The following is a 22,806-nucleotide window of genomic DNA, read 5'->3' as shown; positions in this document are numbered from 1 at the left end:
CCAGCTCCCTGCTAATGGCCTGGGGAAAGCAGTGGAAGACAGCCCAAGTGTTTGGGCCCTTTCTACCCATGTGGGAGACCCGGATGAAGCTCCTGGCTCTTGGTTTTGGTGTGCAGCCATCTGGAGAATGAACCAGTGGATGGAAGATATCTCTGTGTCTTTCTTTCTCTCTCTCTTTGTAACTCTGACTTTCAAAGTAAACAAATAACAATAATAAAGAGAACCTGCTTTATTTATGTTGTTTCCAATAGTGCACCTCAAGGACACTTTTTGTAGGAGTTCTGTGTGGACATGGCCGGGGTCTGGAGCATGAGGGCTTCGAGGGGTGTTCTGAGATGGCCGCTGGGACAAAGGGTGGACATCTCTGGGGACATCCTCCCACACACCCCAAGGGCACTGCAGAGGGCATCACTTCGAGCCAGGCCTGCGAGCAGCCCTGCCACTGACATGGGCCCCTGGAGACTGGCAGCGGCCAGCGCCGCACAGCCTGGGGAAGGGGAAACCGTCTGGCTTGGCTCTTACTTCGGCTGCCATGGTCTGTGCCCAGCTCCATCCAGAGCCCAGCAGCCTGGAGTCTGTTCTCTGGCCCTCGCCAGTTCACCTGTAAGGGTGGGTGACTCCATCCAGACCCTAGAGGGCTAAGGGGGTGGGTATGTGTAGCGATCGTCTGCAAGCCTCTTGGCCCCGTTCCCCAGTCGTCAGGCCCTCGCTCCCTCCCCCGCCCCTGAAAAGCAGCACCCAACACTGGCAAACTAACGGTCTTTGTTTTCGTTCTGTCTGTACACACGTGTGCACGCTTTGGGCCTAACTAGTAACCTGTAACTATGGGAACGGAGGCTGCCAGCACAGCTGTGAGGACACGGACACGGGCCCCACGTGCGGCTGCCACCAGAAGTACGCTCTGCACTCGGACGGTCGGACGTGCATCGGTGAGTCAGCGGCCTGGCCCTGCCAGCACCGGCCACTTCCCGGTTCCCAGAAGGAAGCTGGAGGGACACAGAGGAGGAGGGCCCATGGCGGCGATGGGGACGGCAGGGTCCCCAAGGAGGGCTTCCGAGGAGACTCCCAGGGCCCTGCAGTCCAGCCGCTGCCCCTCTGCTTTGGGTTCCCTGGCATGGTCTGTCCTGACGGTGGGCTGTGGGGAGGAGGCGGCACGTGCTCTCAGGGCAGCCTCTGGTTACAAGCACCATTTCCTCCCCGGGTGTGGAGAACACAGCCGGGCTATGCAGTGCATCCCAGCCTCTGTTAGGGACACGAGTGCCCATGGCGTCTGGAAAGCCACGTTTTTCTCAGAACATGGCTTTAGGGGAAATGGAAGGCGTGAACCGCGGTGGGGGCGGGGTTTTAACCGCTTCCATTCCACGCTAACAGGGTTCTGCGGGACTTCCTTTCCACCTGCCATCTGCCCTTCTCAGACACACCCCCCCTCAGCTCACCTGTCACACGGATTCTGGATTGAGTCTCCGCCCCCTCCTTCCTCCTGGCCCTTGTTTCCAAGGGGAAGCTTGAGTATTTGTGGTTATTTCATGCCGTAATCACTAAACATAGGGTTTTTTGTCCTCCCTCAAGAATAACAGCAAATTTTTAACTGGAAAAAAAAAAAAACAGGAATTTCAAAGTTGGCACCCAGAGTTCACCCTCTTCTTTCTCTACAACATTGGCAAATTTAATTTTTTTAAAAATTTATTTATTTGAAAGGCAGGGGTCGGGGAGAGAAAGTTTCCACCTGCTGGATTCACTCCTCCAAACAGGCAGGGCTGGGCCAGACTGAAGCCAGGAGGCTGGAACTCAGTCCAGGTCTCCCTGTGGGTAGCAGGAACCCGAGCACATGGGCTAACACCTGCTGCCTCCTACGCACATTGGCAGGAAGCAGAGTGGTAAGCAGAGTGGCTGGGGTGAACCAGGCACTCCGAGCTGGGAGGCGGGCATCCCAGGCGGCAGCTTAACCTGCTACGCCACGGCTCCTGCCCGCTTTGTGCAGCAAACCCTGGAGACCCAACGCAAGGCAGTCACCGTGGTTATTATTTTTTTTGAAAAAGAAAGGCCCTGTTTCTTGTTGCCTTAGAAGGTATTTCTTGGGGGACCTTGAAGTGGCTGGAAGGTGTCAGCAAGCAAGCAAAAGCCCGTGGGGCCAGAGCTGCTGTCGCGTTCTGTCCCCGTGGTAGGAGCTGGGGGCCGGGCCGGGCCAGGCGGGGCGCTGGGCCGTCCCTCGGCAGCTGGGCTGTGGTGGCAGGGCGCTGCCTGCGGTGGCTCTCCTTCCGTGTGGTCTCTTTCAGACGACCATGTTTTATTCCATTTGATCTCATTCTTCCTGCCTTTCTGGTGATGGTCCCTGATTGCCTGTCTTGTCTGATAACTGATGTTCGTTAATTTCAGAACCAAAAGCCAAAACCAAACCAACCAACCAATCAGAAAAAAAGCAAATTAAAAGCCAAACCCGGTCTCAGACCAGTGTCTCTATTGCAGCCTGATCCCATCTAGAACTCCTGTTCTCCTGCCTCTGTCCCTCCGCTGTCCTGCTCGGGGCCACCCTGCCTCCTCCCGTCTCGTCTGCTCTGCGTCCCCCTCAGAGTTTGCGTGTCCAGTGGAACCAGCTCTGCAGCCACTGGGCCAGTGCAAACAGCGGCCGGGCCAGACCCCCTGCCTGTGTCTAACACACCTTGTCCGTGTCCACCTCACTCACCCTTTCTCAGTTTTTGTTTTGTTTCTGTCCTGCATGTGAAGGTCCCCGCTTGCATCTGCTTCCTACAGTAGCTCTCCCACCCCTCTCCCACCCTACTCCCACCCCGCTCGGTAGAGAGCATTTCCCGTACCCAGCCTCCCCTGCGGCTGCTTCCACCCTGGCCAGGGTGAGAAACCTTCCGTCTGATTTTGCTCACTGCTCATCAGCTCCCCCTTGGGAGCAGAGGTCCCCACATGCTCCGCGCTGAGCAGAGACGCTCCCAGCAGCTAACCTCCCGCACCCCTGCACCCCTGCACCGCAGCATCCCGACGCTCCCTGCCCGGCCCAGGCCAGCTTCCCTGCCGCACCCTCCTCGCGCCCTAGTGGAGCGCCTGAACGCGTAGCTCTCGTCCTCTATAGACAAGCAGGCAACCAGCACTCCCGAGTCCGTCCCCCGGCGTCTGCATCTTCAGTGGGGTCTGTCCTCGTGTGTGTCCTTCCACGTGGTCTGTTTTAACTTTGCATGAGTGTTTGTGCTTTCCCGTCCTGTGACAGGGCATCTGCTGTCCCGGGCCCACCCATCACCGGCCTCACGGCCCTGTCCCCTTGTCCTGTGCCTGTGCTGTGCCTGCCTTCCAGCCCGGGCCATGGGGTCTGTAACGGCTTGTGTCTCGGGGCACCTCGGTGGTGCTGTCTCTGTGGCCTGTCTGCTCTGACCTCAGCCTCCCCTCTTTCTGTCCCTGGGCCCCATGCCCCCTCTGTGTCCTGGGTCATCTCGTGGGCACCCCTTCTTGTCTGCACACGCGCCCATCCTTGCTGCCTCTCCGCTTTGCCCTGGAGGTTCCTGGGATCAGCCCTGGCGAGGACGCCGTGCGGGCCCAGCATGCTGTGTTGGCTGTGTGTCGGGCCGTGGGGAGTGGGCTGCCAGTAACCGCGGGCTCGTGTTTGTCCCTTACTTTGTTTTAGAGAAGGATGAGGCTGCAATTGAGCGCTCTCAGTTCAGTGCCACGTCAGTAGCTGATGTGGACAAGCGGGTGAAACGGCGGCTACTCATGGGTAACACTTTTCTTCCACTTCCTTTGTCCCGCTTGCCCGCGTGTGCGTGTGCGTGGGTGAGCATGGGTGTGCTGGCATGTGTGCCTTTGTGTGCATGCTGGCATGAGGGTGTGTGCTGAAGGTGTGCACGTGTGTGAGTGTGTGCTGGTGTGTGGGTGCCAGCATGTGCATGTGAGCACGTGTGTGTGTGTGTGTGTGTGTGAGAGTGGGGGGCTCACTCCAGATGGGAACTCACTTTCCTTTTTAAAGTTGTGACCCTCCATCAAACACGCGTGTTTCTTTGTGTGCTTGTAGCCACGCACCCTGAGCCACACCTATGCCTGTGATGAGGCGGTGTTTACAAGCCTCCTGGCGTGCAGTAGGCACCCCCATAAGCAGCCAGGACCCCAGGAAAAGGCTGCACCGAGACTCGGAAGGAGGAGGCACCAGTGTGGGAGGGCCCCGGCAGACAGTCCAGGAAGGGAGTCGCCAACCAGGACCTCTAGCTCTCAGGGAAAGAGCCGCCTGGTGTCAGGTGCCACTTCGGGATTTGGGAGGCCTGCTCACAGGGCTGGCCAGGCCAGTGTGAGGAGGAGGAGGAAGAGAAGGGAGAGAGGCGTGGCAGCCAGTCTGCCTGCTTGTTCCCCAGACCTGTGCCCGTCAGGTGTCCCACTGTTCTTAGGGGCTGGCTTCGGGGCCGCACCAGCCCCCAGGGCCGCCTGAGCTTAGCCTCCTGGAGCTTCACAGCCCCCAGGGCCGCCTGAGCTTAGCCTCCTGGAGCTGTCACAGCCTTCCTGGTGGCACTCCAGTAGCTCACACTAGCCTTGGCAGCTGCGGGGTCAGGTGGTGTGGTCCCCAATTTTCAGAGGAAGAGACTGAAGCTCACTGGGGGACCCTAGCTCGTCCTGCTCAGCCCAGAGGTCATGTCCGTGTCGGCATCTCAAAAGTGTTTGGGGTCACAGGACTCCCCAGGTCAGAGCCTGAGGGTCCTGGAGGAATCGTCTAGTTCTTGGTCCTCAGGTGGACCTCGGAGGGGTCCCAGCAACTAGAGAGGAAGCAAGAGGGAGATCCAGAGGACGGGGTGGGGGGGATGTGGCCTTTGTGCTGGCCTTGGGGCCTGCCCAGCCCTTAGGGCACTGATGAACAGAGATCATAGGCCCGGCTGGTGCTCTGTGAGCCACTGAGTCCGTGCTAGGCAGGGCAGCGATCGCCCTGCTTCTGACATGAGAGCATCAGAGGCGGAGAGGCCAGAGCAGCACGCGGGCACCAGGATGCACTGAGGCCCAGCCTGCCGTCCGTGGGTTCTCGGGGTGCAGCTGGCCCAGCCTGCCGTCCGTGGGTTCTCGGGGTGCGGCTGGCCCAGCCTGCCGTCCGTGGGTTCTCGGGGTGCAGCTGGCCCAGCCTGCCATCCGTGGGTTCTCGGGGTGCGGCTGGCCCAGCCTGCCGTCTGTGGGTTCGCAGGGTGCGGCTGGCCCAGCCTGCCATCCATGGGTTCTCGGTGTGCAGCTGGCCCAGCCTGCCGTCCGTGGGTTCTCGGGGTGCGGCTGGCCCAGCCTGCCGTCCGTGGGTTCTCGGGGTGTGGCTGTCGTGTCGACTTGGGCAGTCTGGTTTGGAAGAGCCAGGAATGGCAGAGAGGGTGGATTTGTGGGGCTCCCGCCTGGGTGTGACCACATCTCCTTGGAAGGTCTGAGTCAGGCAGTGGACCCTCTAGAGGGCGGATGGAGGGGGCAGTGGGAGCCCCAGAATGATCAGCACCCAGAACAGGCAAGACCTGGAGCTGGGGCCCTGGGAAGAGTAGATCGCTCGACAGGGCTGATTGGGGTAGCGTCAAGCAGCTGGGTGATGGCGAGGTGGAGGGGCAGGTGGGGAGGGCCTGTCTGCTCTCATAGTTAGAATCTGTGTGACAGCCCAGAGCCAGACCCTAGAGGTGGATTGGGGAAGGAAGGAGGGAAGTACCAGGAATCCAGGTTGCCCATGCAGGCTTTGGGAGGCAGGGATCTGTGCCAGGCCTCCCTGCATTCTGACCTCTCTGGTTACCAAAACCCCCCGTCCTGCACCCCTGGAGCTGATCTGCCCACAGACGGGAGGGGCCTGCTCTGGTCTCCCTGCAGTACTTAGCACGGGCAGACAGGGCCACCCTCCGGGGCCTTCCACCCAGAACCAGGCAGTCACCCTCAGAGGCTTCCATAAAAGGCCAGTCTTGGGATCCCGAGTCCCGAGCCCAGTTGGGCCTCCAGCTGAAGAGCACCCCTCTCCTCTGAGAGCTGCCCGCATGGCAGACCTGGGATGTTGGACTCAGGCCCTGACTGGCAGCCCCGTGAGAAGCAGCAGCTGCCAGGCCACAGTAATGGAGATAAGGTGTGGAAAATGAGGGAAGCGGCCATCCCATCCTGCCCTGTGCTGAGCAGGGCACATCTGGGCGTGAGGTTAGAGCCTGGCCCTGCATGGAGACAGCAGCCTAGCTGGTGAGGAGTGGGACCTGGGTCAGCCTCACTTGCTGATGCCACCTGGGGGAGGGGTAAGGGCCATTTACCCCACAAGACCCTGGGCCAGCTTGCGGTCTGCGAAGGGAAAAGGAAGAATAGGCGGGGGGTCAACCCAACAGCGGGTGCACGATGAGACCCTGAGAGTCCCACGCAAGGTCAGACCCTGTGTCGCCTGGCTCCACAGTCCATGCCCCCGATGGCCCTGCTGGCCAGCTCCCCGTGGAAAGACAGGGAGCATGCCTGCGTGAGAGGAGACAGGGCAGTCAGCTTGCACTGCAGTGTTCTGACGCTAGCAGGGCCCACAGCAGTTGTGGCACAGGGCTCCTCCATGGCTGGCCAGGCACCTGTGCTACAGGCACAGAGGGGCTGAGATGCCAGTCATCTCCCACGGCCATGGGGCTTCTAGAGTGGGCAGGAAAGGGTGGAGGAGGGCACGAGCTCTGGGCTTGCCAGCCCAGCCCCCAGCCTCGCCGCTCTCCATGGTGCCCACCGTCAGGAGCAGACTTGTCCTGCAGCTTCGGGATGAACCCCCTCTCTTCCCAGTGCGCTCTCCCCTCTCCCCATAAGGTGTCTGGGACACATGCCCGTTCTGGCCGGAGGAGCCACCGGGGCTCAGAGAGAGGAAGCGGCCTGGGAGCCCAGCTCCCTGCTGCCACCGTCCCATTCCAAGGCAGAGAGGTTGGATCTCACATGCTCTTAGCTGTTGCCTCAGAGGTTTTTCATAAATAATCATGCCTGCCAGTCCCATAAATGTCTACAAGTCATTTAATTAACAGCCTGTCTCAGCACAGCCCAGGGCCAGGTCAAAAGCAAACAGAGAACACAGAATGCAGGAACTAAACGAGGCACTTAAGTTGTGTGTGAGCCTCTCTGGTCCTGGCGTGGAACCTGCCTGCTCTGTTGAGCCAGGTCCTAACCTCCCAACTCCAGGTCCCCGAGTTTAGAAGCCAGCACTTATACAAACACCAGCCTTGACCAAACCCTGCAGCGCCCGACAGGAAGGCGCTGGCTGCCTTCCCCAGGACTGCCCGCCACACCAGGCCACAAGGAAGGCCAACGGTGCTGGAAGCCACAGCACGCAGGGGGTTAAGTGGCTTCGCCCTCCCTGCCCTGGTGGAGACAGAGCAGGATTCTGACTTCAAGTGGTGAACAGAGGGAGAAAACCTCGGAGAGCACAGGGACCTGTGGCCTCGCAGGGCGAGCTGGCCCTGCCCCACCCTGCTCTGTAGCGGTTGACAGCAGTCACCCACCCACCAAGAACAGGGCGAGTCACGCTCACTGGACAGAGGCCTCAGAACACGGCAAGTTATGCATGCCCATTAGCATGGGGTCAGGCCTTGGGTTTAAAGAAAAAGCGATAAACGTCGATTATCTGGCAGACTTCCTCATGGGAGGCACCCAGGGCCCAGCTCTGGGTGCACGCCAACACCTCCCGCAGGGCCTGGGACCCTCTCAGCAAGATCCGTGGCTGTGTGAGTCAGACTTGTCAACGCCAGCCTTTAAATCTGTCCCATTCCCAAAAGCAGTCATAGGCTTCCTGTGGCTGCCGCTGACGCGTGACTGTACCCTGCAGCGTCCCAGAACAACGCCAGCGCACTGCCTTCTGTCACTGAGAGTCTTGACAGGAGTGAGGGGTGAGGGTGAGCACGGGGCTAAGCCAGGGCGTGAGCAGCTGTGTCCTCCGGGTCTCAGTCTGAAGCCCTCGCTTCACCTTAGCCAGCTTCCGGAAGTGCCTGGGGCCCCTCCCTCAGGCTCCAGGGCCAGCAGTGGTGTCTCTGACCGGCCCCTTCTGCCTCCCGCTGTCACTTCTGAGGACCCCCCATGTGCCCATGGGGCTCACCCTGGCAACCAGGAGAACTGCCGCCATGTCAGGGTCCCTGCTGTGGTCACCCCTGCGAGTCCCTTTGCCACTCAAGGACCCGGATGTGGGGCTGAGGCCACAGACGTCTTGCAGAGCAGATGATTCAGCTAGGGCCAGCAGCAACCTCCTTAAGGTAGAGCCGCCTCTGCACTGGCTCAGCCCAGGACCACCAAGCTCCCAGCACACGGCAGGGCCTCCCAAACCCTCCTGGAAGCGTGGGATGCACCTGACCCTCTGTCCCCCTCCGTCTCTCAGGCAGCCTCTGTGTGTCTCCAGCCCCTTGCTCTACCTGAGCCCTTGCTTGCCAGTGCTGTGTCCTCACTGCAGTTAGCCAGGTACTTTCTGGTCAGTTCTGCAATGAGGCCCACAGCCCCAGGAGACAGATGTCCCCACCTCACAGGTACAGATCCCGAGGCCCTGAGAGGGGAGGCCACACGGTGTTCAGTAGCCACAGTCTGCCACGGTCTGAGCCCTCTGGACCCGCTAACCCCAAGTAAGGATCAGAGCAGGCCCATGGCTGTCCCAGGCTCTGGCCCGTTCCTAACAGTGCTCTACGGCAGGACCCACACCCAGCCAGTAGTTCCAGTCGGGGCGACCCTCGGTCCCAGCCTTCTCAGGGTCTCGCTCTCTGCCTAGCCCTCGTGTAAACCTCATGGCCACCTGAGAGCTGGTGCAGGCATCGCAGAGAGGCAGCTGGGAACTCCTCCTCATGCCACCACAGCTGGCTCTGCCCCTGCCTGGCGCTGCCCGGGCCTCTCGGCCTCTGCTCAGGGTCTGCGGGTGTGGAGCTCTGTGGTGGTTGGGGAGGGCAGGGCAGTGAGGACAGTGCCTGGACTGAGGCCCAGGCTCTGGCAGGCAGGGACAGAACTCCCTGAAGCCTTAGCTGTCCCTCTGCACCTTGAGGGCAGCCCCTTTGTAGGTATCCCCAGGCCTTTGCCAGACAGGCCTGGGACCAGCCCAAGCATCCACAGGCCTGGGGGAGGAGCCACACTGAAGGGCAAGTTCCACTTCTCTCTGAGCTGACGGAGTCATACTGGTGTGCACTTCTGGAGCTGTGGGGAGGAGGTGAGCGGACTCGGGAGAGTGTGTAGAGAGCTTGGCACCAAGGCAGCCTTGCGGCGTGTGATTAGCAGACGGCGGGGGCTCAGGGCACCCGTGCGGGGGAGGGAGGTGGCCGGGAGCTCGGCTGCAGGTGAGCATGCGGGGCACAGGGGAATCCCGGGCCTCCTCCCTGGCCCTCCCCTGCTCTGCTTCCCTAGGCTCGTCTCCCTACCCCCCACCTGTCCCGTCCACCTGGCAAGCACTGAGCCTGGGCTCGTGGCCTCCTCAGGACCCACTGAGGGGAGACCCTGCTGCAGCTTTCTGTCAGCCCCAGGCTTCCCACCCATCCAGGGGCGTGACCTGCCAGACTCCAGGGAGCAGAAGAGGAAGGGAAGGCAGGCAGGACAGCGCCGGGAAGGGCCGCCTCGTCCTGAGCGCTCCAGGCAGGGGGCGCAGGGCCAGGGAAGAGCGCGGAGAAGGGGCAGTCGTGGTAGTGCGGCAGACACCTAGGGGGTCCCAGCTGTCCACACTGTCCCCAGCCACCTGAGCAGTGCACCTCTACACACACACACTCTCCTGCTTCTCCCCACCCGGCCTAGCCCCGTGCCGGCTCCTCTGTCCATCCAGGGCCCACCTGCGCCTCCTCTTCTACTCCACCAGCCCCAGGCCTGGGTATCCCCTCATTTCACCGAGCTGTGTCCCAGCCTCCTATCTCTGCTGCACACATCCAGGTACCTCCTGGAACCTGTCTCCATCTGCCCCCAGCTCCGGCACATTGAGCCTGTCCTGGGCTTCCTGCCTCCGTGTGTCACACCCCATCACTCTGTACCCGGTGCCATCGGGGAGGGCTCTGCCTCTCAGGCCAACTCTGTCTGACCCCTGCCTCCCCATCCACACTGCTCACCCTTCCTCCGCCAGCACGCCAACAGGCCTCCTGCGCTCGCTCGCTCGCGCGCTCTCCTCTCTCTCTCTGACACACACACACACACTCCCAGGACCGTAGGAGACAGGTTAAGGCCTCAGCTGTGTACAGGGCAGAGTGTGGGAGGATGCAGTGCCAGGAGGGGCTGACGAGAAGAGGAGGGGACAGGCACTGGCTGGCCCCAGATGGGGAGACTGAGGCTTCAAGGGATGTGACAATGGGCAATCCTGGATTCCTGGGCTCAGGCCCGGCTAGAGCGGGCCTCTCTGCCACCCAGCCCCTGTTGGAGAAAGAAGGTGACCATGGCCCCTGCCAGCTTCCCTCACACTTCACCCAGCCCCGAAGGTGTCTTTGGGTTCTTGTTTGCACAGAGGAGTTTGGGCGAGGTTGAAGGCTAGTGCCCTGTGCCTGGCCTCATGGGCCACTTTTCCCATCATCCCCTTCCTTGCTCTTAGCATTACCCCAGGGCTCTGTGCAGAGCCAGTGACACCAGCGCTGGACAGGAGCTGGGAGACCTGGCCTTGCTCAGACCATGCTGCTGGGCTGATAGGAAACTAGAAACCCATGGACGAACGAGCTGACCGGGTGCCCACAGTCCACACCCCCACCAGGGTCCACACAGCTCCCAGACTGAAGCTGGGGGCAGGGAGGGTGGGCATGGGCATGAGTGCCAGCTTCACCCTCCCTGCCCTGTCCCCATGTCACAGGGTTAGGTGTTAGGTGGACATTTGTGCTCAGGCACTGGGCACGCCTCCTGCCCCGGGTGTCCCTGCATACGTCCTCAGCCAAGTTCCCAGGCCAGGAACCTGGAACCTGGAATCAGGAATGGGGCTTGTGCTCCCTGCAGCTAGCTGTCTGCACACCTGGGACACGGTCAATGTTCCCTGCGGCCCCCGGGAGCCGTTCCGTGCTGTAGACGTGGAAACTGAGGGTCAGGGAGAGTGGCCTGCCCAGTTCCCTCGCCACACTGCTCTCCCTCCAGGGCAGGCAGGCGACGGTCCTGCACAGGGCCTGGCCTGGGTGTGCTCCGCGAGTGTGGCCTGCTGTCGGGGGGGTGCTCTGGGCCCCAAGCCCCCCAGTCACATGCAGCTAGCCCCCCCCCACTGTTCAGCATCTGCTGAGGCTCCCTCCCCTCCTGAGCCCCTGCCCCCAACCAAGCCTTCTGTAGAGGGGTCTGCGGGCCCCTCCCCTCCTCTCTGCCGAGGATGGAGCCCCCATTTTGCCCTGAGGTTGTCCACTCCACGGCCAGAGCCCAGGCAGGAATAGACGTGCTGCCGGGGCCTGCCCCACCACTTGCCTTAAGATGCAGCCACACGAGGAAGCCTCTCCTGAGGTCCACGTGTCTCGACCCCTGACCACAGCCTTCTCTCCAGGCCTCCCCAGCCCGCAGGCTCCCCCAGTCCCTTGCTGCAGACCCACATGGCTTCTGCTTCCCAAGCACTGGGAGAAATTGCCCACCTGGCCGGCAGCATGTGAGGGGGTGGCTTGCCACTCTCCCGGCATAGCTGGCGCCCTTGGGAGATAGTTCCACAGAGCCCCGAGCTGGCAGTTCTCGGTAGGTGGAGGTCCCCCGAGGTGGGGCCAGGCCTTGTGTTTCTGCACAGCCAGTCGGCGAGGGCCTTCACGAGCCTCGGAGCTGCTGAGCCTCGTGCTCGGAAGACGGAGCCCAGCACGTAGCTGAGGCCGGCAGCGCGTTGGGCATCGTGGGCGGAGAGGTCCAGCTGGCTTCAGCCAAGAGCAGGGTGCGTGCTGGGCCGGGGCCTCCAGGTGTCCTCTCCCACTTCCCCTTTAGGAGCCCTGACCTTGGCGGTCCTGCAGTCCTGGCCTGCACAGCCCCCCGCCTCCTGCTGCCCTGACCCCCGTCTCCAGCCCCACACACAATCAGCTGCACGTTCCCCAGTGCCTCCGCAGCAAGTGGGCCTTGGGGTGGACACTTGGCCAAGGCAGGATGCCGGGGCAGTGAGGTTAAGGCCAGGCCACTGGCCCTGAGCACCTGCCCTGCTGAGGACATGGCCTGCAGCTCAGTTCTAACAGTGGGCCACAGGGCATGCCCAGAGCCCAGAGGGCCCCTCAGGCAGGGCCACAGTGTGGGCCAGTCACTGAAGGAGGAAGGTCAGGGGTCAGGGTCAACAGGCCAAGAGGACCAGTCACTGCCCCCTTCACAGCTGACTCTAGTGGGAGGAAGGCAGCAGGACTAACCCTGAGGCGGCCTTGACAGGGCACACTCAGGGCCTTCAAGGGCAGGGTGGCCGTGGGCACTAGGCCCACAGGGGACTTACTGGGTGAGAGTCTTGGGGAAGGCCGGCCCTGCACCAGTGAGGAGTCCTCGCTGAGGCTGCAGGTGGGGACCCGGGGCCTGGAGAGGGGAGAACGCTGGACCCAGAGTTCCCTGGTGCAGCTGTGCTAAGCCTGGCGGGCCATCACAGCACTCCACTGTGGCCTGCTTCTGCAGGCGGCTCTGGCTTTCCTCAGCCGGGGACTCAACTGTTCAGCACCCTCCCCCACCCCCCAAGCTCAGCTGCAGCCTCCAGGGCCCTTGCTCCATTCCATTCCTGTCCCCACAGGTTACTGGCCTCTGCTGCAGTGGCCCGTGCAGGGCATTGGGCAGGGGGAGCCCTGACGTAGCTCTGGAGGCCGTGCGGTTGATGGGGGAACCACCACGTAGGTAAACCGTGCTGTCCCAGGGGTCAGAGGCCAGGGAGGGGCTCAGAAAATGCCCTTGGGGGAAAAGTGGGCTCTGAGTCCCCAGGCTTAATTATGTCAGGCCGAGGGAGTCATCCCATTGAACCCTGTGGAGCCCCAGTCAGGGCTATGGTAGGGCATGGAGTGGAGGCAGCCGTGTGAGAGATGGGCCCAGTTCTGTGCCTTGCTTTGTCTCCCTGATGAAGTAGACAATGGGGCATGTCAGGTCCAGCTGCAGCTCCCCCACCCGCCCCGGGACTGGCTTCTAGGCGACCAGAGCAGAGCAGTGGATCGGCTTCGGACCCTGGGCTGCCCGGAGAGTGCATGTGGCTCACAGCTGTGTGACAGCCCACACGGCACTGTCACCCTGCTGCTGGACAAGTGGGGGATGGGCCCAAGCTCCCAAGGCTGGCAGTGGAGTCCTGTCTGTCTCTGTAACGCGTGTGTTCTGCAGGATTGTCCTTCGGTGGCCTAGCCCCAGGGGAGGGACTGGGCCTTTTAACTCGTCAGGGTCTCCCCCTCCCTTGTGGAGCCACAGCTGGCCCAGGCTGGCCCTCCCGCCACCCCACCGGGGAAGGCAGGTGTCGCCTGCTGCGGGCTGCCTGCTCTGCCCCCTGGCCTGGTCCTGGCGCTCGCCCGCCTGGCATCGTGCGGCCCTGGGCTCAGGTGCTGGCTCCTGACAGCTGCCAGACGTGGCCAGGGCCCCGGCCTGAGGAGGCCAACTGCTGGTCTGTCTGGAAATTCTCCACGAATGCTGAACAAGGGCCCCTCACTTGTGTTTCTCACTGGGTCCCCCAAGCTGTGCAGCCAGTCCTGCCTGCGTGCACTCCCTAACTTCTCTGAGCCACCCCTGGCTGCTGTGAGGCCTCTGGGGTCAGTGGATGAGAAGTGCTTTCTGGGCTGTCAGGAGCAGGAGGCACGGGAGGGCTCCTGGCTCCCACGGCAGATCCTCCCCCAGAGCCATGGGAGCAAACCCCAGGAGGCCTGCCTACACCCGCCTCCCTGCAGTCCCACTGCCAGCCCTCGAGGCTGTGCTCAGTCCCAGCCCCAGGGTGCCTGTGGAGCCCCATCTGCCTTCAGCCCCCAGGGCCAGTTCCCGTCGCTGTGCCTGGGTGACCCGTGGTGGAGACGCCCACTCAGGAGAGGACAGGGATGTCTGCCCTCTGAGTCCCTGGGAGGCAGCCGTGGCCTCTGGTCTTGGGGGCCAAGTGGCAAGGCTGGGCAGGGCCCCAGGCAGATAGCAAGGGAGCCTGTGCTGGGAAACCTCAGCCCCTCCTGTAGGGGTGGGCTTCAGTCCCCAGCAGACCACCCGGGGAGACTCCATGCTGCTCTGGGTTGTGGGCACACATCTCGGGCTACCCAGAGTGAAGCAGAGGCTGCTGGGATGCAGTGACACGACAGGACAGCAGCCGTCAGAGCGGGGGCTGGAGGAAGCAGTGGACCGGGCCCTGGGCCCCTGGCTGCAGCAGGGGTCCTTGGGGGCTGGGGTACCTGTGTGGTTGTGCAGGCCCCTGAGCAGAGTCGGAGACTTAGGACTGCTGGCAAGCACTGCCCTGACACAGCCGTGGGGCAGTCAGGCCGATGGGGGTCCCATCCACAGTGTAGACTGCCTCTCGGTCTCTACGGCCAGGCACATGGAGGGCCAGGAGCTGTGAGGGTGGGGCACAAAAACGTGGTGTGGGAACCACAACCAGGCATGGTGCATGGCTGCTCAGCACCCAGGAAGTCCCCAGGGCCCTGCCTGGGGTTCAGGAGCCCAGAACCCCTTTCTTTGAAGTTGATGTTCTGACCACTAGACAGGACCACACAGGGAGACCAGAGCTGCCCACTGCAGGGAGAGAGTCATGCAGTGGGCGACCTTTCAGGCCCGGCCCCAGCCCCCTCTCTCCATCCAATGGGCAGGCAGGGCCAGCAGGCCCCCGGGAGCCCCTTGGCTCTGGAAGGTCAGATTCCAAGTCCCATCAGGCGTCTAACGGTGGACGGGAGCTGCGGACTCCTTGGAGACCCAGCCCAGTGCCTGCATGCACCCTGCCCCCACCACTAAAGAGGCCCGGCACCCAGTGCCTGCTCCCTCGCCGCCACACACACACAGTTCCCGCTCCCTGCCGAGGCCAGAGCCTTGACTACCTGCACCTGGCGCGCAGGCCCACTCTCCCTCCTCATCCCCGCCCCGGGAAGGGGCCGTCCCACGTGAGAGGCTGCGAAGGCCCTGTTGGGGCAGTGGGGGTGCACTAGCTCTTCTGCTCAGCAGTGGGAGGCAGGGCCCTCTGTGCGGTGGGTCCAGGCGAGGAGACCAGCATTTGTTGAACAACTATTCTGGGCCAGGAGCTTTTAAGCTGGGAGTGTATTCCATCCCCCAGTGTGGGTGCTGCGAGTGACAGCTGAGGTCGGTTCCCTGGCCTGCCACCCCCGTTGTCCAACGGGGATCAGCGGGCCAGGTGCCAGTCAGATCTTGGCATGGAGACCCTCCCGTCCAAGTCCAGGGAGGGCCTTGGTCTCCGTATCTGGGGCCCCAGGGAGGCTCCTTGTAGTGGTGCCCGTGAGCAGGGCATTGGGTGAACAGGGACAAGGCCTCCAGCCACAGAACAGCACGCTGCAGGACAGGGCACCAGGTGAGGGTTTGTGGGGACGCTGAGGGGCCAAGGAGCCCCGCCTTTCAGCAGCGCCCACGACGGGAAAGAGTAGCCACGAGCAGGCCACTGGCCACAGCTGAGCCACAGACACCAGGTCCCTGCACTGCCCAAGGTGAAGTTCCAAGGACGCCACCGTGAATTCCAAGTAAGCAGCAGGGACTCCTGGCAGCCGAGGGTGTTTCCATGTGTTCATCCCAAGCACATCCCAGAGAGGGCAGTGCCTGGCAGCGGGACCGGCGAGGAGGTTCAGGGAGGAGCTGCGCCAGGCCGGGCACCGCGGTGAGCCCGGGAGTCAGGTCCAGTCTGAGGGGAGGGGAGTGCGCTCGGGCGCAGCGTCTGCCGGGTGCTGGGGAGGGTCCAGATGCAAGGCTGAGGTCTGGAAGAGGGGCTCCTGGGGCAGCCGCTCTGCCGGGCCTGGAGAGGATCGCTCTCACCACACAGCGACTGCCGTGACCCGAGTTAGCCCCCGGCCACTCCAGCCCTTTGAATTTTGAAAAAGAAAAAAAGAGCACTAGACAGGTGTCAAGTGGACAGAGAGCAGCTGCCTCGGCTCCCCGCTCAGTGAGGACAGATGTGGGGCCGAGAGCCACATCAAGGGGGCGGATGGGGCGGGGCTGAGAACCTCCCTTGGGGCCAGAGCCCTGTTGTAGGAATCTGGCCCTGGGCAGCTAAATAGCAGCCAGCCCATGTTCAGTGCTGGCCTCAAGAGTGACTGGGGCCCCGGATGTGAGCCCCGGCCTCTGCAGCCTCACCAGCAGCCCCACGGCTCCACAGCTGGGGAGCCGGCAGCCTAGAGAGGCAGTTGGAACCCAGGTCTCGTGTCCCCATGCATGGGGTGGCGATGGCTGCCGCAGCGGGGGAGTGAGCGTCTGTGTCTTTCCCTCCCCAGAGACGTGTGCGGTCAACAACGGAGGCTGCGACCGGACATGCAAGGACACGGCCACGGGCGTGCGGTGCAGCTGTCCGGTTGGATTCACACTGCAGCCAGATGGGAAGACTTGCAAAGGTCAGCCGTGCGGAGCTGGGCCCTGTGCGCACAGCCGGGCGCGACACTCAGCAGCCACCCACGTGGCTGAGGGGAGGCCGGGGAGCCCCAGGTCCCCAGCAGGGTTCCTGAGCACAGCAGCGGGCCCCAGGCTGCCAAGGGGCGGACAGGAGAGTTTGGCTGCACGGTGGGGTTAACAGGCAGGACGTCCTGGGCCTCCGGGGCCTTGGGCTCCCCAAGGTGTGGAGTGTGGCACGCTTCCTTGTCTGTGGCTGCTCTTACAGAGCTGGCAGGGACTGCCGGGAAAGCTGAGGACGCCGTGTGGCAGTGGCCCGGTGGGGTGGAGTGGGGTGGGGTGGGGTTCCCCAGAGGGGCAGGGGCAGAAGGACTCTGCATGCTATAGAGGGAGTGAGGGGGCCTGGGGGTGGCTGCTACGGTGAGAGGAAGGGGAGATTTATAGTCCCCTCATCCCCCACAGAATACTGGGTGCCCCTGGGGTGACAGGGACCCTCAGGGAGGAGGAGGCTGGCTGAGCTCCAGGGCTGGGCGCTCGGGGAGAAAGGGACCAGCCCTGCAGGGGGCCAGGACCAGCGACTCAAGAACCGGGCCAGGCAAAGGGGGGCAGACTGGGGACCCCCAAGAAGCCCAGGCCCTTAGGGCAGGGGGTTGGGCACGAACACCAAGGCCCCTGCTCGGGGGGAGTTGGGTGCAGCCACTCGGCGCTGCCTGCGCCTCCACCAGCCTCCAGCGCCCCTCCAGCCCTGGCCCCTGCTCCCTGTCACCTTGCAGGAAAGGGCATGGGGCCAGGGGGCAGAAGAGGAGAGGACCTCGGGCTTCCAGAGCCCAGGCCGTGGAATGTCAGAAGTGGAGGTTCCGGGAGACTTAAAGTGGTTCCAGGTGGGCTTGTGCGAGCCTGTAGCAGCGAGCAGACGCGTGGGACTCCTCCCTGCCCGTTTGCTGGGGAGGACCTGGCGGCCACTGACAGAAATCACAGTTCTTCCGCCTGTCTATCTGAAAATAAAGCCCTTCTGTAAGCACTGTGCGGCCTGTTAGTAGCCGGGGCGCCTCCCTGGCAGGCGGACAGGCAGGTGGGTGGCATCCGAGTCCTCGCCACAGGCACCTGGTGCCAAGGGCGCTGTGGGTCTGGCAGCCCCACCACCCAGTGAAGTCACGGCAGGCCGGCTGCTCGCCCAGGACCCTGGGCCAGAAGAGGGTGGCACTGGCCAGGCCGCCTCCCTCTGAGGTGCAGGCCTGACCCAGAGCCAGAGGGACAGGGCCGAGCTGGATTCCTGAGGGCAGGGCCAGGGCGCCGGGAATGAGGAGTTGGAAGCCAGGGGCTCACCGCTGGGAGCCAACCTGTCTGGGCCAGAAAGAGGCTGGGCGGGCATCCTGCCCCCACCCCACCCCTGCTGGCCCAGGCGACGCTCACTGACTGCCACACCACACCCCATTCCCAAGCCCCCAGCTGCGGCCCCGCCACCCCATGGCTCTTCCTGAAACAGCAGGGCCTGTGACCAGGCTCCGCTGCTCAGCTCTCAGGCCAGCTCCCAGGGCTTGGACGCGGAGCCCTGGCCCTGCTGCAGCCACTGCGCTCCTTGGGGCCTCACTGCCGCTGGCCTGGGTCCGGAGGTGGTGCTCCTGTGGCAGGTGGGTTTTCCCGGCTCTTGTGGGGTGCAGGTGCAGGGGAGCTGGGTGAATAAGAGACCCCAGACCCCAGAGAGTTCCTGAGTACAGAAGACAGACCCGAATGTTAGAAATGATGAGATAAAGCTGCACTACAGACGGCTTCGTGGTGGGCAGAGAAGGGCAGCAGGGCAGGCGGGCACGGGCCAGGCCTGCCCTGGGCTGCGGGCTGGGGCGGGCAGGGAGGCCCTGGGGCTGACACAGGAATTGGGGTGGGGGAGCCTGAGCAGCACTTCCCGGCTGTGGCTGCTGATAGGGCCTGCGAGCCAGGCGAGAGGCCGGCCAGCCCCCAGTGGTGCCGGGTGGAGGTGGTGCCAGCCAGGTTTTCGTTTGCAAACCTTCCCTGGCCACCGCCAGGGCAGCAGCCTCTGAGCAGGGTCTGCAGCGGCAGTGAGGCCTGGCCAGGGGGCACAGTGCTCGGGCAAGGGTGGCAGTGGGGGGCGAGGAGGCGGTGGCGATGCTCTGCGGGTGTCAAGAGTGAGGGTTGAGGAGCTGGCCTAGAGCTGCAGGGCCAGGTGGTCTCCGGGCTGCTTTGGGGTCTCCTGGCCCTGGCTGGAGAGGCGCAGGCAGGGTGCAGGGCCTTGGCCGGGGCAAGCCCAGTAGGGGATTCCCAGTGAGCCCGCGGCCCCGGCCCGCAGGGTCTGGGCTGCACAATGAGAGTGCACACCCTGAACTTGGCAGGGCTCCAGGGGAGATATCAAAGGTTCGGTGTTTTCTGGAAGCCCAGAAGTCATTGTCAAGCAGATGGAGGGCAGGAGGGGCATAGCAGAAGGCTTGGGAAACCCAGAGCTCAGGGCCCTGGGCGGGCGGGGAGGGCGAGAGCAGGTGGAGCGGGTGGAAGGCAGTGTTCCTCAGCGCCAAGGACGCGGCCGAGCCCGAGCTCTGTTTGCAGAGTGGACCAGGCAGGGGTCCGGTCCCGAGCCTCCTGTTTGGTGTCGTGGATTCTTGATATTGGAGGTGGGCACCTCGCTAACTGATCCTTCTAGGAATTCAACCCCCCTGGTTCTCCCTCAGGGAAAACCTTCCAGAACAGTCTGGGAGAACCCCCGCCCACTGCTTCCTGCCCCCCCTCCCCAAGGCCCCGGGCCAGGCGGGCGACCTGCCGGGGCTTTTCTCTGGGGGAGGGTGGAGGTGCCCTCGCCTGCCCTCCACCTGGCTAGGCCAGCCCAGCATCTCGCCCGCCCCGCTGGGCGCTCCACAGCAGCGCTGCCCTTGGCCCCCGTTGCCAGGCTGTTCCCCCTTAGGAGGATGGGTGGAAGGGAGCAGTCTGTCGGCCTCTCCTGCATTCCTGCAGCTCACCCCATTACCCTGCACCGCACAACGCATGCTCCAGCGTTGGGGTGCACTCAGCTTCCACCCCAGGGCTCAAGAGCCTTCCTCGGGTTGGCAGGTCCTCCCCGTGGTCTGGGGTCACCCGGACTCGCGCATTCACTCGGGACCCTCCTAGGCCCTAGGGCACCAACAGGAGCAGGTCCCCTGTGTCATCTCAGGGCTGGGTGGGGTGGCCAGGTCCCAGCTGCCGGGCCAGGAGCCGAACCTGTGCACGAGGAGGCAAGGCAGCTGGGCCCGCACTGTGAGCCCCTGCGCGGGAGCTGGCCCTCCATCCTGGGGCCCGGACCTCTGCAGACGTGTCAGCAGGTAGGGGCGCGGCCATGTTTACTGGGGAAGGTGCAGCTGGCAGCCTGCCTTGGGGAGCTGGAGAGGGGCAAGAGCTGCATCCCTGGGGGGCTGTTGGAAGGAGGCCCAAGGGCCTTGAGCCCCGCAGACCCCCTCTGTGTGGCTGGAGGAGGGGCTCCCCCACTCTGACCCCAGGCCGCCGGCCACCCCAGCCTGGGCCCGAGCAAACATGCCTGCCTCTCCCGTCTGGTTGCCATGACAGCCCGGTAGCAGACAGGCTCTGCCGGGGAAGGGGCAGGGACAGGAGCTTCCGGAAGGCCTGCGGCATTCCCGAGGAGGCAGGTGTTAGGTAGTGACCCCTTTCATCTTAGTAGGAAGTGATGAGAGGCCGTGCTAGGAAAGGCACCGCACAGCTGAGCCAAGCTGTTCTCTGTTCTGCTGCAGCTAGGGACTCCGCAGCTTCCTGTGATCCTGGGGTCCCCCGGCCCCGGCCCCAGACCAGGCCACACGGCTCATCAGCCTCCCGTCTTAAGAGACGGGCAGGGCTGGGTGTGGTTCTGTGACCCCATCTGCAGAAGGGGGTCTCTGCTCTCCAGCCGAGGGGATGATCACATGTTTGCCAGAAAGCCCCTGGCATGGCCACCTCCACGGGTGCCAGGATGCCCATGCGGGACCCCCGGCCCTCCACCAGCCTGCGTGGTTTGGGGAGAGGCTCCGTGCAGGACAGAGTCGCTATCTCTGGGGCACAGTCCCCCCACCTGTCAAGTGGGCACATTTTCCTCGGGGGCACTGCCCATCACTGTGGCCCAGCACGCACCCGCAGGACGGGCTCACAGGCTCAGCGTGGCTGGGACCTCCAGCCAGCAGCCAGCAGGGGGAGGTGCTGCCCATCACGTTCTTTTTCCTGCTCCAAACCAGCATGAGACCACTGTCATGAAGGTCGTCTCTCACTGTCGCCGAGCGCAGGCCTGTGTCTGGAGCGGTGACTGGCGTGGGGGCCTGGCACCCCAGGGGATACCTGGACTGTGTCTCTGGTGAGGAGGTCCCTGGGGGACCAGACCTCCAGGGGCACAGATGCCAAGCTGGCCTGGGGCCCCCCAGGCAAAGCCTGAGGGAGCAGTGTGGGGGTGTGGGGGAGGGGTGCACAGGGGTCATGGCTGTGCTCAGGCCTGGATGCGTGGATGCGTGGCGTGTCCGCCAGCAGGCCAGGCTGTGCGGGAGAAAGCTCCCCGTCTCTAGAGGTATGCAAGCAGAGGCCGACTGGCGGGGTGCTCAGGAAGTGCATTTGTCCCAGGGGATTAGGGCCAGGTGACCTTCAGAGCTAGCCACGGCCGCCTGCTGAGTGAAGAGGCTGCCGAAAGGCCGGTGGGGGCCGGCACGGGGCCGGGCGGTCAGTAAGGCCTGCGGCAGCCCAGCTTCCCGCTCACCAGCTGGCCCAGGCCCTCCTTCCTGGATCCAGCTCTCCCCGCTTCCTGTGGCCTCCCGACTGCTCAGTGGGGCACACAGGAGGCTTCCGGGGGTCCTCACCCGCTGCAGCCTCCCTGCCCCCCGGCAGCCGCCCTGGGTGTGCAGATGAAGGACCGGGGCCGCCCCGTCCCGGCTGCTTTGCCCGGCACAGCAGATCCCAGGCCCTGTGTTCTGGGCAGTGACGCCGAGCTCTCCATGTCTCAGGCGAGGTGGTGGGGCGTGGGGCAGCGGGGCCTTCCCGGGGCAGCCCAGCCCCCGGCCCCGTGTCTGTGAGTCAGTTGGGGTCCTGAGGCCAGCTCTGAGCGGGCAAGTCAGGTGTGGGGCCATCCCAGCCGGGCACCGGCTCAGTCTCTGCCGCACGCCTGCCCCTCGCTCCCGCAGACATCAACGAGTGCCTGACCAACAACGGGGGCTGCGACCACTTCTGCAGGAACACCGTGGGCAGCTTCGAGTGCGGCTGCCGCAAGGGCTACAAGCTGCTGACCGACGAGCGGACGTGCCAAGGTGAGCGCCCGGGGCTGGGACGTCGGCTCGGGCACCTCTCAGGAGAGAAGTGTACTCATAGGGCTGGCCGCTCTTGCGGGGCTGGGCCTTGGTTTCCAGTCCTCAGCATGTGCTCCTGCCCACCCTGCCTGCCTTGTCCATATGACTCAAGAGGCTCTCCAGGGAGCCATCAGCACAGGTCCAGGTCCTCACCCCTGTCCCACCCCTGCCCTGCCTGGTGCCCCTGGGCCTCTTCCAGGCTCGTGGTATGTGATGCTGCCACCTGGTGGCAGCATTACACATTGCAGGTGCTCGCCAACACGCCTTCCTTAGGGTTCCCGGGCACCCGCTAGGAACAGGTATCAGGAAGAGAGGTCTGGGCAGAAGCCAGGAACCACAGCCCAGAGCAAGTCCAGCAGACAAGTGGGATGCAGCAGGAGCCCTGGATGTGGACAGGGAGGGCTTCCCAGGGAGGGATCGAGGGAAGGTGAGAGCAGGAGGCTGGCGGGGAGGGGCTGGGATGTGACCAGGCTCAGCATCTTCATCCATGGTGGGCGTTGCAGTGCTGTCCCCCTCCGGGGCAGGAGGGTCAGCAGGAGCACCGTGTCTGTCCAGGCCTGGTCAGGGCTGCTCTGGACTTTGCTTCTTGGCCGGCCTCACCCAGTTCTGCAGAAGGCTAGGAGGGCCCTTGCCCTTGCATCCCCACCCCCCCCACACACAGCAGGGCCCTGGGCCAGGGCTCTCCCTTCCAGCCCTGCAGCCCTGCCTGTGTCTTCTCCCCCCTCCCCTCACCCTGCTGAGGCTCTGGCCCTGGGCTCCCCAGGTCCAGCAAGCAGGGCTCCAGGCTCCAGGCCCCCAGGGTGGGGACCTCAGTGACCTCCCCAGACCCCTGGAACACCTCACAGTCCCCTGGGTGCCCCGAGCTGCCACCTCCCAGCCTCTGCTTGGGTCACCCTCCCTCCAGCCTCATTCCCTCGGCCCAAGCTGGCCCATCCTGCAGGTGTGGCCAGGAGGTCTGCCCAGCCACCCCAGGAGGCCACGCCCTCCCTGAGCGCCCACAGCGCAGCTGCCTCCTTGGATTCTGCTTCTGAACACGCCTGTGTGGTGTGTGTGTGACGTCACGGAGCTGCGTGTTCAGGGAACGCGCTCTGAGTGGCGAGGGAGGTCAGCTCAGTGCTTGCTTGGCCGTGTGGTCTCACAGAGGCCGTTTTCCCCAGAATCCGTGTCCAGCGCAGCGTTGTCTGCGAGC

At 63.8% G+C, this 22,806-nt stretch overlaps 1 protein-coding gene across 12 annotated transcripts in view; it reads left to right on the top strand.

Annotated features, from left to right (window-relative positions):
• SCUBE1 (signal peptide, CUB domain and EGF like domain containing 1) overlaps nt 1–22,806 on the top strand; it is a 116,187-nt gene that overhangs the window by 69,684 nt on the left and 23,697 nt on the right. For 6 of the 12 annotated variants that reach the window (XM_089307686.1, XM_070051504.2, XM_089307690.1 and 3 more), the window contains 4 exons: nt 813–929; nt 3,629–3,718; nt 16,212–16,328; nt 21,456–21,578. In XM_089307686.1, coding sequence (XP_089163812.1) covers nt 813–929; nt 3,629–3,718; nt 16,212–16,328; nt 21,456–21,578 — 447 coding nt within the window. Of the gene's footprint in view, nt 1–812; nt 930–3,627; nt 3,719–16,211; nt 16,329–21,455; nt 21,579–22,806 lie in introns of those variants that run through there. The other 6 variants (XM_089307687.1, XM_070051505.2, XM_089307692.1 and 3 more) reach the window with 3 other exon arrangements.

This window comes from Oryctolagus cuniculus, chromosome 11 (assembly GCF_051225735.1).
Source record: "Oryctolagus cuniculus isolate XC-2025 breed Fujian yellow rabbit chromosome 11, ASM5122573v1, whole genome shotgun sequence".
Classification (NCBI taxonomy): domain Eukaryota; kingdom Metazoa; phylum Chordata; class Mammalia; order Lagomorpha; family Leporidae; genus Oryctolagus; species Oryctolagus cuniculus.
This window is presented reverse-complemented; position numbering and strand designations above follow the sequence as displayed.